Below are 13931 nucleotides of genomic sequence, written 5' to 3' on the forward strand. Positions count from 1 at the left end.
GAACTAATTTTGTAAAATTGGCTTCAGATGTTTCATCAGTCTCCTTTCTCTATATTTTATAAAGTCAAGATAAAGTCAACATAATTTATTTCAAACATTGTAAATCATCTACTTTTCATATATTTTATCAGCATGACATAAACATGCATATGACACTGCATTCACCAAAGACAATTAAATTGAAAAAAATATTTTACATGTACTTACTTGAAATAAAAGAATATACCAAGTGAGATAAGGAGTGATGCAATAGATAATCCATGTCCAATTATAGTCAGGTAAAACAAATTCAATGCCGTCTGTAATTTACATAAACAAAAAAATTAAGGTACATGTCAGTACAATAATTCTATGTGTATAAGCTCAAAATCAATGAAATAAATTATATTTTTAAAAACATGTGATGGTAGCCTTACCATTTAGCTGGCAAATCAATAAATATTTAAATATACTAGAATGTAAAATATCTGTGCAAATTTATTAAGTGATTTATGAATTGTCTGCTATTTTTATTTAAAAATTAGAAGTTAATTAAATAAATGAAGGATTAATTTTCTTGATCTAGGTTGGTGTAATATATAAAACCAGCATTTTAAATTTTGAAGTGTATTGACAATTTTCACTCTATCACTTTGTACACCGTAAATAAAATGCTATTTAATGATTTTTGTTTGTTTAGATTTAAATGCCAAATAAGGCTTACTTTCCCAACTGGCTTTTTTTTTCCTTTGACCAATTTGAGGCTCTGAAATAAATCTCAATATAGTAATTTATGGGGAAATTCTGATCTATACAAATAAGTTATTTCTCCTGGTTTTGACTTTTTCTGTTTGATTTTTGTCTTTATTCTGTTTGCTTGTAACTTACTGTATTATTGTGCATTTTTATAATTCCCTTCAAGCCCTTCTCTGAATAAGTAAAGAATACATGATTAATAACTGTAATGATAGCTGACAGTTATCATGTGTTTACTATATGCTTGGTAGTCTTCTAAGTGTTTTCCTTGTATGAAGTCAATTCTTATGAATACCCTAGGGGTGGGTTTATTATCCTCATTTTATACAGGAGGGGACTGAGGCAGGGAAAAGTGAAGGCTTGCCCAAGGTCACAGCTGGTAAGGGGCAGAAATAGGAACTCAGACATCAGGGCTCAATTTTAATCTCTGTGACAAACAGCCTCCACATACACTCACATGCAAATATATGCAGACACTTTGTAGCACAGTTTTATTGTTGTGACGAACTGTGACTAACCTTGACTTTAATGTATGGTGTTAAAAGTGAGAATGCCAGTGCCAGTGACCTGACAGCCAGTCAGAAAACAAGCCTTCTGCTGAGGGACAGATAGAACTGTTTAAGCCCTACTGGGTTTATCTTGTTTACTTGAATACAACTCCTGAATGTAATTCTAGAAATTCCACCACAAATGAAAATCTTCCTTTTTCTTACACTTTAAAAGTATGTTTTCTTTGGAAAATGTGAAATTCCAATACTGAGACATTGACTTGTAAGTACACTATTATCTAGTAAGGTTGCTTCCTCAGTGTAATGACCAAATCAATAATAATTGTTTTACAAAGCTATTTTCTTCATTGTCTTTATTATGAAAAGCCTTTAAAGTGGAATGAACACTAGCTAAAATTTCCCCAATACTGTATTGGTAATTAACTTTTTAAATAGATACTATAAGTTAAATTTTTATTTATAATTATTACATACCTTTACTTTCTCATGTGTATTAACATTACATTGGGTATAATTTGTCCATGTTCTGTTGCTTTCTGGATGTCTAAACCAGTTTCCATCTTGGTCACAGATTTTTGTAACTTTTTCTTCAACATTAAAAAGGAAAAAAGGAAACAATAATTTAGTTAACCTACGGTTTATTAAATAGATGTCGAGGAGATTTCTAAACAAATTTCTGTTTACCTGAAGGATCAAAGTCCTGAAAGTAATCAGGGCAGCGCTGCATTGATTCCGTTCCTGCGGCAACATCATTCCAGCACAGCCAGCCATCCCAGGTTCTGTTGCAGTAAATACCTCAAGGGGGAAGTAAAAATTAGGGCTTACTAACTCCCTCTAGTTATATATAAAGACACAATGGTGGACTTACACTGACATGGAATGAAGATGTCTACTGAAAATGAAGACATCATATAAAATCTAGAGCAATTACTTGGATTTTTTTTCATCAAGTAATTATTAGAATAACTAATTGTTAAGTTTAGGAATATCTGAAAAAAATTTATAAGAAGTTTAGTTTCAGTTCTAATTCTCAAAGGTAGCTGTTTATTCAATAAATCAAATGGTCTTTCCTGGTTGTCCTTAACCATAAAATAGTGGTTAATAAGTATCCCTATGCTTGCAATTAAAACAATATGGGACACTGGAAACATGTTTTATTTTAGAAACTCTGTTCTTAGGGCAAGATACAGTATTTTCTGAAGTGAACAGATTAATATTCTAGTATTTCCTACTTCACCACATTAACCCTGACACATACTTATTTAGGTCCCTCCACTAAATTCTAGCTCTTCCTTCCTTCCTTTTCTTTTTAAATGGAGTAGAGTGTCTAATATGCTCACATTTTTCTCTTACTAACATTAAGAGAAAGAACCTCTTACATAAAAAAAAAATAGTTTTTTAAAGTCATAGAAAAATAAAATGACAACATTCCAATGTTAGTCTGTAATCAAAGAAAGTAATTTTCTGCCTTGTTAGGTAAGCACACATGGAAATTTGAATGTTCCATGAGATGTTTATTATTTTTAACAGATTTGTACAGCAGTCTCAGAATCAATCTAGGCTTCATGGAAGTAGAAAAAAAAATCTATTGGCCTGAAAATCTAAATAATTCTAGTTTTTTAAAAAAAACCTCAGATAATCTTAGTATTCTCTCCTGAATTTTTCAAATAGTTTTATTATTAAAATAGTTTTCTTATCTAGATAGTTTTTGTCCACATATTACTACATGAAATGCATTTTGTGGCCTATTAGAGAAAAAATTTCCTGATATCATTTTAGAAAGCATCTCAAACAATTCCTTATGACTTTTCCAGAAGATTCCACCTGATTAAGGACAGCACTGGCAGCATGACAGATTGAAGATCCAGAAGTTTTTTTAACTGTGTTGTATATCATTTGAGTGGGCACATGAGTAGGTATTCCACTTAAAAAATTTCTGGGGTCAAATAGACTTGAAAAACATGAAGTTAAAACAAAAATGTTTCTTTATCACAAGATTTTCTAGAGTATTTAAAATTATAAAGTGCATTATGAAGCTCCAAGGAGAAGACTGATTATGCACTAATCTTAAACTTAGTTTAATCACAAAATTATTTTATTACAAAACCCTCATAAATATATTCCTATTGTTCAACAATTAGATTTGAAGCTCACTTTAATATATATCTAGATGATTTGGAAGGCATTAATTCAATAGTTTTAAACTAATAACATATATAACTATATAATAGTAATAAAAATATTTGGGCAGATATCTAACTATATCTCCAAAGATGAACAAATTATATTATTCAGTTATATTAAGGTTAAGGACTTGACCAATGTGAAAAAATTGCTGCTTTCTCTTTCTCACAAGCAAGTTCATTTTGACAGTTACAAATATTAATAATAACCTACTTTTAACATTTCATGTATATAACAAACATTGTATTTTATACTATCAAGTATTTTCCATCAAATTTCAAAAATTTTGTTTCCACTGATGGTTTAAATATTTTAAAATATCTAAAAAACCTTTACATTTTGCTTGTTACACTATGAGTTTTGCATCTTATAGTTTGAAGATAACCCTGTCTTTAGAGTTGGCAGATAAAACACAGGGCTTGTTTTTGGTTTTCTTTTTGCTTAATTTGGCAACTCTACTTGTGCTACTCTTCTTTATATCCTCAGAACTGAGACAAATATATGGCACTGAGTAGGTGCTCAATAAATGTGACGTCATTAGCTTTACTACCAAACGTACTATACAAAGTATATGTTATGCAAAATATATATGTGTGTGTGTGTGTGTGTGTGTTTGTGTGTGTGTGTGTGTGTGTATGCCATTTTATTGAGAAGCGCCTATCAAGCAGCTTGTGAAAAGAAAGAAATACAAAACTGAAGATCAACTGTCACTGATTTTTTTGGGGGGGAGGTAATTAGGTTTTTATTTACTTATTTATAATGGAGGTACTGGGGATTGAACCTAGGACTTCATGCATGCTAAGCACGCACTGTACCACTGAGCTATACCTTCCCCCTCAATTGTCACTGATTTAATTCAAAACACATACATGTTTGATATTTTAAATATACCATAAAAAGTTAGTAAAACCTTCCCTGTTGCACATATTTTTATTAGAATTTTTTAAAAGGAGCAAGATTAATTATGTTATAAGATGTTCTTCATAAATAAATAATTAAAACTGCACATATACCAGAAAAAATAGCAACTAACCCATTTTTAAGAATGAACCTAAGGAACCCATAATGATGTAATAGGGTAGTTTTCTTTTAAAAAATATATCAAATGCATTTAAAATTAGTCATGTTTACCTTCTGTTTGTTGAATAGGGTCTTGCATAATTTTTTGGTAACATTCAAATTGAGCTGTCATGATTTTATTTCTAGTAACAGGCAACTGAATTGAGCCATCAGGTTCCTCTTCTTCTGATTCTGCTTTGACCAGAATCTAAGGGAATAAAAATAATAAAATTTCAGAATTGTGAGACTATCTGTCAGAGTCAGTCTATCACAGTGGAAAACAGTAAAAGCAGTGATGTGCTGCATGGTCAACAGGCTCTGGGGGGAAATTCCTGATACGTAGGGTTTGCCAATTTCCATGGTGTAAATATCCCCACCATGTCCAAGTTCGATCCATCAACAAGAGTTGCCAGTGGCAGCACTGGGAAACATAGTCCACAGTCTCCTCTCAGAAGCCTGTGGGAGCCAGCTCCAGGACAAGTATTCTGGAATGCAGACAGCTGTATTCAAAATCCACCTCTATGTTTTACTACTCTGGGAATGTAGGCAAGATATTTATCCTCCCTAAGCCTCTGCTTTCTTATTGTAAAATGGAATAAAATAACATCAAGATAGCAGAGGGGAAGTATCTGGCACATGGTAAATGCTCAAAATCACTACTGTTTTTATCATTACATTTTGATAATCAAAATAATGACATGTTCATTTATGATGTTGGAAAATAGAATTTTTATTGTATGCACATCAATAAAGATTTTAGAAAAGGTATATAGGTGGTTTTAGACGAAGTATATAGGTATATTCTTCCACTTTAGTAGAAGTATTTTAAGCTCCACTTATGCTTTAATTTCTACATGACTTTTCTCCTGTTTTGTAACATGAAGACTATATAAACTTCTCTTCAGCCTTATTTCTTCTTTGCTTTTGCGTTCTTTCTATTAACTATTTTCCGTAAGCAGTTATCTTTCTACTGTTATTTGTCCCTTATTCTTGATTTTCTGTTCTCTAGCAGGAAGTTGAATTTAATTTAAACTTAAATTTAAATGGTAATATTCCCTTAGTGTATGGCACCACCCAAGTCTCACCATCACCTCACCAACAATGAACATTAACTCTTTCATTCTTTGATTGGTTTTAAGTTCTTAATAAAGATTTATGCAGCAGTTGTGCTGCACAAGTAATAAATAGAAATTTACAACATTAAGAAAAGTTGTTTTTCTCCTGTTCTCATAATGTTTATAGAATTGCATAAACTGAATATCATTTTTATTCTTACCTAAAAACTCACATTTGCACATTGTCTGAATGAATTCAAGAGAAACGGTCACAATTCCTTAAATTACAGTAATCAGACTGGTCATCTGTTACAGAAGTACCTGCAGGGAAGCAGCTTTGGCCTGTGCAGCTCATTGGCATGCTCAGAGGGGGGTGGGAGCTGTAGGAACAGGAGTCCTATTTCTTGAATTTTAGTCTGTTTACCTAAGATAACATCTAAGAAGTGTAGAATTTGGACTGTTCCTAGACTTGAGAATGTTTTCAATACAAATGCTGACAGGAATGTAGTCTTGCTCCCCGCCCTGTTTAGGTTTTCTATATTTTCCTTGAGTTTCTTTGTTTGAAAACCTGTGGAGTTTACTTGGAAACACCACAGAAAACTATTTGCTGGCACAGAACTAAATGAGATTATGTCTCTCAGTTTCTCTTACATATAATGAGATAAGAGTACAGTCACTGTTTTCATGTAAGACAGAGAAAAATAGGAACACAACTATTTCTGTAAATAAAAATAAAAGTAAATGTCTAAGGAGACAGAGAAAAACAGGAACAAAATAATTCTGTAAATAACAATAAAGTTAACTGTATAAGGCACACAGCCCCTCCAGTATAGTGGTTGTTTTTAGTCATCTTAGTCTAGCCTCCACCTCCAGCCCCACATCCCCTGCACATGCAGGCAGAGGAACACAGAAGTGCACACCTCACTTCCACGTCTGCCTCATCAGTGCCTCTCGGACACCTAATACTTTTCTGAATGAATGGATGAGGATATTAATTTGAAACAGTGCATGGTTCTGAATTGCTTTTCAATTGCTATGAGTCAATTAGTTGGCAGAATGGGAGAAAAATCAACAGGTTGGAATCACTGTTTTAATAGCTCTAATTCAGAATCAACAGTTGAAAATATTTCATCTATTATTTATGACTGTAGTATCGAGCCAATCCATTTTTTTTTAACCTCTGTTACTTTCCTCTGGTGTCTGCATATTTGTATCCATTGTCCTTCCTCTCTTTTACACCCCCCAACTGCTTGTTGTAAGACAAAAGCCTAAAAATGTGTACTGAAGGGAAATAAACTATTGCCATGTTGATTAGATATTAAAAGGTATGTAATCTATGCATCAAATCACTACACGTAATTTTGTGTTATTACCTTCATCAATTATGGATATACTGGAAGTTAAAACAGAAAGAATCAGAGATAGGGAGATACATTAGGGGAATTTGTGCTTACCATAAAAAAAGGCAAGAGAAACAGAAAACACAGGATGCACTTTTTCTCCATCATTAAAGCCAAAATGAAACAAGCTATATAATATAAATCAAACTGCAATAGAAAATAAAAGAAATATAATTTATCAATATTTATGAAATAAATGAAGGTGGTTCTCAATGGAAATTTTATTTTAAAACTACACAGTAATTTTGCTTTAAGGCTTTGATTGTCTTACATATTACAAATATGAAGAGCATAGTGACTTAAAGTACTAAAGAGCTTAATTAAACACATTTTAATTTAATTTGTCTTACAGGCAAGAAAGCCTCTTACAGATTTTTTAAAGTAATTAGAAAACATCTTTCTTTACTTTTACCAAAATTGGAGTAAAATAATTAAAGTATCAAAATAGTTTCACAAGAACACAAAAGCACAAATTTTGACCACATGTTTTACTATAAAGTTTGCCTTTATTTCCTATAAGTATTAATTTCATTTTAATTTTCTGATCCTTCAACAATTTCAGGGAGAAAATTGTATTGGGGCCAGTTTCTCAAGAATTAGCATCCATAAGCCATAAAAATTGCCTTACAATTTAACAGAAATTATTCTTCACTGCAGGATTCAATTTTTTAAAATCAGGAAATAAAAGATTCCTTAAGTCATCTACATTATTAAAATAAGGTTATAGGAGATGGACAATAGCAAATAAAAGTATTTCTGTTAAATATTTCTAGTGGTAGATACAATTCCCTGCTATCTTCTTAATTCTAAGAGACAAACATTGCAGGGGTCAAGTATACAATGCTTACCCCCTTTAAGGTCTACCAACAACCTTATTCTGGCAGTAGTTTTATGAAATATAAATAACCATGGGGTAGTCATAAAATATAATAATTTTCTGAGAAAATAAAACATTCTAATCAATAGATATTTGCCAGTGAACTATGAACTGAGATTTAATTTTAAGAAATATGTCATGATTTTTATTATAGGGCAAATGTTAGAATAAGAATTATAAAAACCTTTTCTGTTTTTTCATTATCCCATGCAATGAGAGCACACCATTAACTAGCACATAGAATCTATGCCATTGCTTCCCCTCGCTAATGACTCACCTAGAAGAAGCTTTTCTTTTTAATTGTAGCAATCTTCTGAATAATGTCTTCTCTTCTATCAGGGTTTTTATTATTATGATCTTAAAAATACAGCCAAAAAACAGGAAGAATTGCATTAATTTTAGATATAAAAATCATGTAACAGGATCAAAATTTTTATAATTCAGTAATTAATGAGTTGATATTTTAGTTTTTATTACATTGTATCATGAGAAAAATCTAATTTTCCAATACTTACAAGCACAATTGTCTCCAGTCTCAAATCACATTTTCTCTTGGATCATATTCAATATTATCTTGAGTTTTTAAATCCAGAGGTCATGACCTGAAATATTGATTGGTATAGTAATTTAATATTATTTTAATGAGCCAAAATCATTTCCATGATAAACTGACTTTTCAAAGAAAATACCACTATTAAAATGATATTTTTATTAAGCTACTCCAATTTTAAAAAATCTCTTTGCTTACAATATATTTGAGTTTTGTCACAAATATTTGTTGTTTTCCATTATATGGAGAAACTTACATCAACTCATTTATCCCAGGATGGTCAAGACACTGAGAGATTAGCTCAATATTTTACTTAGATAAATTTCAAAGAACTAGAATTTGATAAAAAGTCTTTTAAATTAAACTATAGTTTAAACTTCCTTTGAATAATTTTATCAAATCATTTATTGAAATGTTATTAGTCTTAGTTACTTATATCTATTTTCCTAGCTGGGAAGGAACCATATCTGATTGATCTTTGTATCCTTTGTGTCTGGTAGTTAATATACATTTACTGTATAAATGAATGAAAAAAAATGAAACAATAAGTATTTTAGGATTTTCAGCTTATAATCAGGAACACTAATCATAACTATTAGTCAAGGGTCATTTCTTCTATTAGAAGTCTTTAGATAGAGTTTGAATCTGTACTGACAATGAAAATTGGGGGGAAGTTCTAATCAGTATGTTTACTTTCTTACAAAATAAAGTTCTTTATTCAGTTTTTGAGTTCTGTGGATGTTTGGATATCAAACAAACAGTAGTTTACTGTACTGTCTTTAGAAATCATAAAGCTTAAGCCAAATTTAAAACATCAGTAGTTCACATTTTTCTGTATTAAATACATACAACACTGAAACATACAAATAAGAATGTAAAGAAATATCATTTTCTTTGGAAATCAGATAGGTTTTTATAAAACAATGCTTTGATGATTTACACGTGTCAGGATTAAATTACCTGCAATGTGTATATGGGCTAAAAAACTGAAGGGGAAAAATATCTCAAAAAACATGTTTGGAGTATTCTTATATCCAGCATATTTGAAAAAATTGTATCCAAAACCAGCAGTTATTTTTGTTGCTTATCTAATAGGTTTCAAAGTCAGAGTTCCAAAAAGTATCTTAGTGAAATATCCCTTAGTGTTCAGTAGATCATCCTGGCACCAATAATTTGAGTTGAATGATTTATTCAACTCACAAAATATATATCAACACAAGTAATTCCATTTTTATAGCTTTCCTTCTTCATCTTATTCCGTAGTGATCTGGAAAATGTGCTACTAGGAACAAGACTGTATTTTGCACTATGTAAACTTGTAATACTCCCAACCAAGGGGGCAGGTCTCTGGTCTCTGGTTTTATAAAGGATGCAGCAGAAGTTTGAGTGGCAATCTTCCAAACACGTGGTAGATACCTGTACTCTTCATTAGATCTGGCAATGTCCATTTTATGTGGCAATCCAATTCAGCTGAGTCATCTGCTCTACAAAGGACCCTACCAGTGGGGAGTGGTAATCATGGAAGAATCACCCCTTTCACCAAGAGTTCCCTAGGTCAATTACAGCAGTATCATGACTGGGCATGAAGATACCACCACTGCAGATATATCTGAAAGTCAGTTTAGGTTGAGTCTCATATTGGTGTGTCTGATGGCATGATTATTATCAGAAGTATGTTCAACTCATTGGTTTCGCTCATTGGTTCTTAGCATATGACCTCTCATATGTTCATTCAGCAAGAGGTTCTCTCTTCTATATTTGGCTTATTCCAAATTTATTTTTGCTAAAATATACTTAATATTAATTGACCAAAGCTGTTAAGTAAATTACTATAAATTTCTCAGATCTGGTTAAATTATTGATTGACCACTGAGTTGCATGTTGCCTGGTGAAAGATATTAGTTCCTGCTCAATTGTGAGGAAAGATCCAGTACATAATTAAAGGAGGTCAAGTTAAATGACTAAATCTGGCCGTGGATTTTTCCAAGTGAGCTTAGGTTTGCTTAATGGGAAAAGGACTTTTTTGAAACTGAGAGAGCTCTAATTGAAACTGGTAAGTGAATCTGTATCACAATAGTGCCAGCAGTAGTCACTGTTATTTTCTCTTTCTAACTGCTAGCCTCATGGATCCTATAAATATTATTTTATTTTCATTCCTCAAAATTAAATGGGAGATTTGGTTCTACTACTCAAACAAAATAACTTTTTTACTGTACACATGGAATAAAAAATAGCTTATTTCTAAATAGGCTTCTTGCCCAAAGAATCACCAAAATAAAATTAAAATGATTTATTTCATAACAGAAAGAACTTTGACTTAAAGCCTCAAATAACTTTTGAAACATAGCTTCCTAGTCATTCAAGGTTTTATGTAAAATCACTCTGGGTTCATTTCTTAAAATCACAATAGATCTGCCGGACAAGACAGTTCTACATTTTTTACGGTTCTACATTTCCAAGTTCACAAATTTTAACCAATCTTCTTGGCTTACTTCAGTGTGAAAACATACTTTATTCTACATAAATATTATAAATCAGTGTGCCTTAATCAATACTAATTTACCAGAACACAAAAACATTAATCCAGTGCCTTTCAAACTTGCTTCTTAATCTCTCAAATTTTTATTATACCTATACACAATTTCCATTAACTTATTTTTCTTAATAATAATTCTTATTTTTAGTTGAGTCATCTCATCACCCAGCCCTAATATTAAAAGTGTATATTCACTCTAAGATTGAGGAAAAAACCCAACTTTCATATTCCATTCCTCCATTTCCAAAATATCTTGGATTTTCACAGGCCCTAAGCCATATCCTCTTCTCCATTTATTTATCCAGTCACTATAAAGTTGGCTAGCAGAAGCTTTTCCCACACATATCTAATTTGCCATTAAGTATCCTAAACCTTTGTGTGGGGAAAGTGAGGCTGTTCCCTATCCAGTGCATGCCTTCCTTTATGGCATTTTAATCAAGCTACATTTCTGCTGGATCAAAACAAGGAAAAAGTACTCTTCTTCTCCAGTCCCTATATTTCCTACCTCTATGGAAAATGAAAACTTCTCTCTGTCATTCTTCAGCATGTGGAACAGATTGTGCCACTGAGAAAAGGGTATAAGATCCTGGTTACCTTTTATGCTCTCCTCACTGCTTATTTTTTGGCAAAATCTAAGTCTTAGTGTTGGAATGACTTTTACAAATGATAGTCTTTACTTCCACTGGTGTCTTTGAGAAAGAAATGCCAGTGTAAGATTTTCATTCTCCATGCCCATCCTGACCTGGAATGTTCCTGAGACTTTCAATATGTGAAACAGTAAGAAAATTAAAATAAATTAAATTAAAATATAAAGAAACTTCTCTTTACTGAAGATCTGCTACTGATGTAAGAAATTCAAACTGTAAGTCCTTTGTCATAATAAGGCCTGGGCTTTCGTTACTGAATGAACGGGTGCCAAATCACTGCTGTAGCATAAGCCAGTGTTCCTCAGAGTGTGGATTAATGCGTCGCCTGTATCAGAACTTGAGCATGTTAGACTGTCTAGGCCCCACAACACACCCTCTGAATCAGAATATTCCAGAGGAGAACTTGGGAGCCTGCATTTTTTTGTAAGCACCCAAGGAAATTCATGGCTTGTTAAATCTGGGGGAGCACTATTTAAATACATCATCCTCATTGGGCCGTGCTGCAACCTGGACACACTTATATTCTTTTGTCTCTAGGTACTGGCCAGGGTATTTGAAAAAACAAAAACTATCAAGTATGTATCAAGCAAAATATTCTATAACATTCTCAGGCACACTAACTGTCTCAGAACTCCCAGAGTAAGTTATTCAAATATCTATTTTAAAATATTTCATGTAGTGTTGTAATTATTCTTTTGTACTGTTTGTGCCACTAGATTGTGATCACAGGAAGAAGAGGACATGCATCGTGCCCATCTCTGTGACTCCAAACCCTAACAGTGCAGGAGCATAAAGAGGGTATATAGAAAGTATGTTTTGAGTGGATTATTTACAAAAATGAATTTAATCAAGTTGAAGAAACCTGGTATTTGGGGATATTCTCAACCCTCTCAAGTATACTATAATTTTCTGACACCTTAAAAAAATCACCACCTGGATTGTACTACAAGAAATTTAGATTCAGTTCATCTTGATTGGGGTCTAGGGATAAGTATTTTGTCAAGTTTCCCAGATGATACAGGAATATACAGCGAGAGTTGAGAACCAGTGGGCTAGACAGAAGAATCCTGTGGTGGGCAGAATAATGAGTCTCCAGAGATTTCCATGTCCAATCCCCAGACTTTGTGATTTTAAGGTTATGGACCTTAAAATAGGAAGATTATCTTAGATTATCATGAATTTTTCTGGTAGGCCTAAACTAAGCCGTTCAAAGTAGAAGAGGAAGGCTGAAGGAGATGCAGCAGGAGAAGGAAGCAGAAGAGACACAGTGACAGAAGGAGTTGCTGCACTGCTGCTGGCTGAGCCACGTGGGAGCCCATGTGCAAGACCAGAAAGAGACCTCTAGGAGGTAAAGGTGGCCCTCAAGCTAACAGGCAGCAAGGAAATGGAGATCTCAAGGAATTTAATTTTCCAACAGTTTGAATGAGTCCAGAAGCAGATTCTCACCAGAACCTTCAGAAGAGAGCACAGCTCTACCAACACCTTGACTTCTGCCTGATGAGACCCAGAACAGAGAAAGTAGCCAAGCCCATAGGACTTCTCATGTATAGAACTGTGAGATGATAACAGTATGTTGTTTTAAGCTACTACATTTGTGGCAATTTGTTACTGCTGTGATTAAATACAAAACAAAACAAAACAAAACAAACCAGAAAAACTAACTACAAATCCTTACCTGATAAAAAATTACTTTTCCCCATCAAACCTAAGTGGTAATTGTCTACTTTTCAAATGGCCAGTCATTCCTCCTAACTTTGGAATACAGATCTCTTTCAACTTACGATGAGGCTACATCCTGATAAATTATAAATTGAAAATATCCTAAGTCAAGAATGGATTTAATTCACCTCACCTGTAGAACATCACAGCTTAGCCTAGCCTACTTTTAATATGCTCAGAACACTTACAATAGCCTATAGTCAGGCAAAATCACCTAATGCAAAGACTATTTTATAATAAAGTGTTGAGCACCTCATGTAACTTATTGAACATGACAGAGAAAATGAAAAACATATGGTTGTGTAGGTACAGAATGGTTGCTGGTCCATCAGTTGTTTATGCTCACTAGCCTGCGGCTGCCTGTGAGCTATGGCTGCTGCTGCCCAGCGTCACAGGAGAATGTCACACTGCACATCACTAGCCTGAGAAAAGACCAAAATGCAAAGTACGAACTCTACTGAATGTACATTGCTTTAGCATCATTGTAAAGTCAAACCATCACTGGGGAACATCTGTACATTGATTATAGTGCAAGGCAATCACACTAGCTAGCAGAATTTCTTTCCAGCTGCTCCTAAATTGCTCTGTGATTTTGAGAAAATCCATTCAAACCTTTTTCTGTTTGGTTTACCCAACTAGAAAATGAGTATTCAACTTGAT

At 33.0% G+C, this 13931-nt stretch overlaps 1 protein-coding gene across 2 annotated transcripts in view; it reads right to left on the reverse strand.

Moving 5' to 3' along the window:
* The window catches only part of CALCRL (calcitonin receptor like receptor), a 94758-nt gene that overhangs the window by 32199 nt on the left and 48628 nt on the right, over positions 1–13931 (reverse strand). For both annotated transcript variants that reach the window (XM_064484970.1, XM_064484969.1), the window contains 7 exons: positions 8335–8421; positions 8097–8176; positions 6997–7089; positions 4560–4695; positions 1929–2039; positions 1719–1831; positions 208–299 (listed from right to left, as the gene is read on the reverse strand). In XM_064484970.1, the coding sequence (XP_064341040.1) occupies positions 208–299; positions 1719–1831; positions 1929–2039; positions 4560–4695; positions 6997–7050 (506 nt within the window). In that variant the 5' untranslated portion in view covers positions 7051–7089; positions 8097–8176; positions 8335–8421. The remainder of the gene's footprint in view (positions 1–207; positions 300–1718; positions 1832–1928; positions 2040–4559; positions 4696–6996; positions 7090–8096; positions 8177–8334; positions 8422–13931) is intronic.

Source organism: Camelus dromedarius, chromosome 4 (genome assembly GCF_036321535.1).
Source record: "Camelus dromedarius isolate mCamDro1 chromosome 4, mCamDro1.pat, whole genome shotgun sequence".
NCBI lineage: Eukaryota > Metazoa > Chordata > Mammalia > Artiodactyla > Camelidae > Camelus > Camelus dromedarius.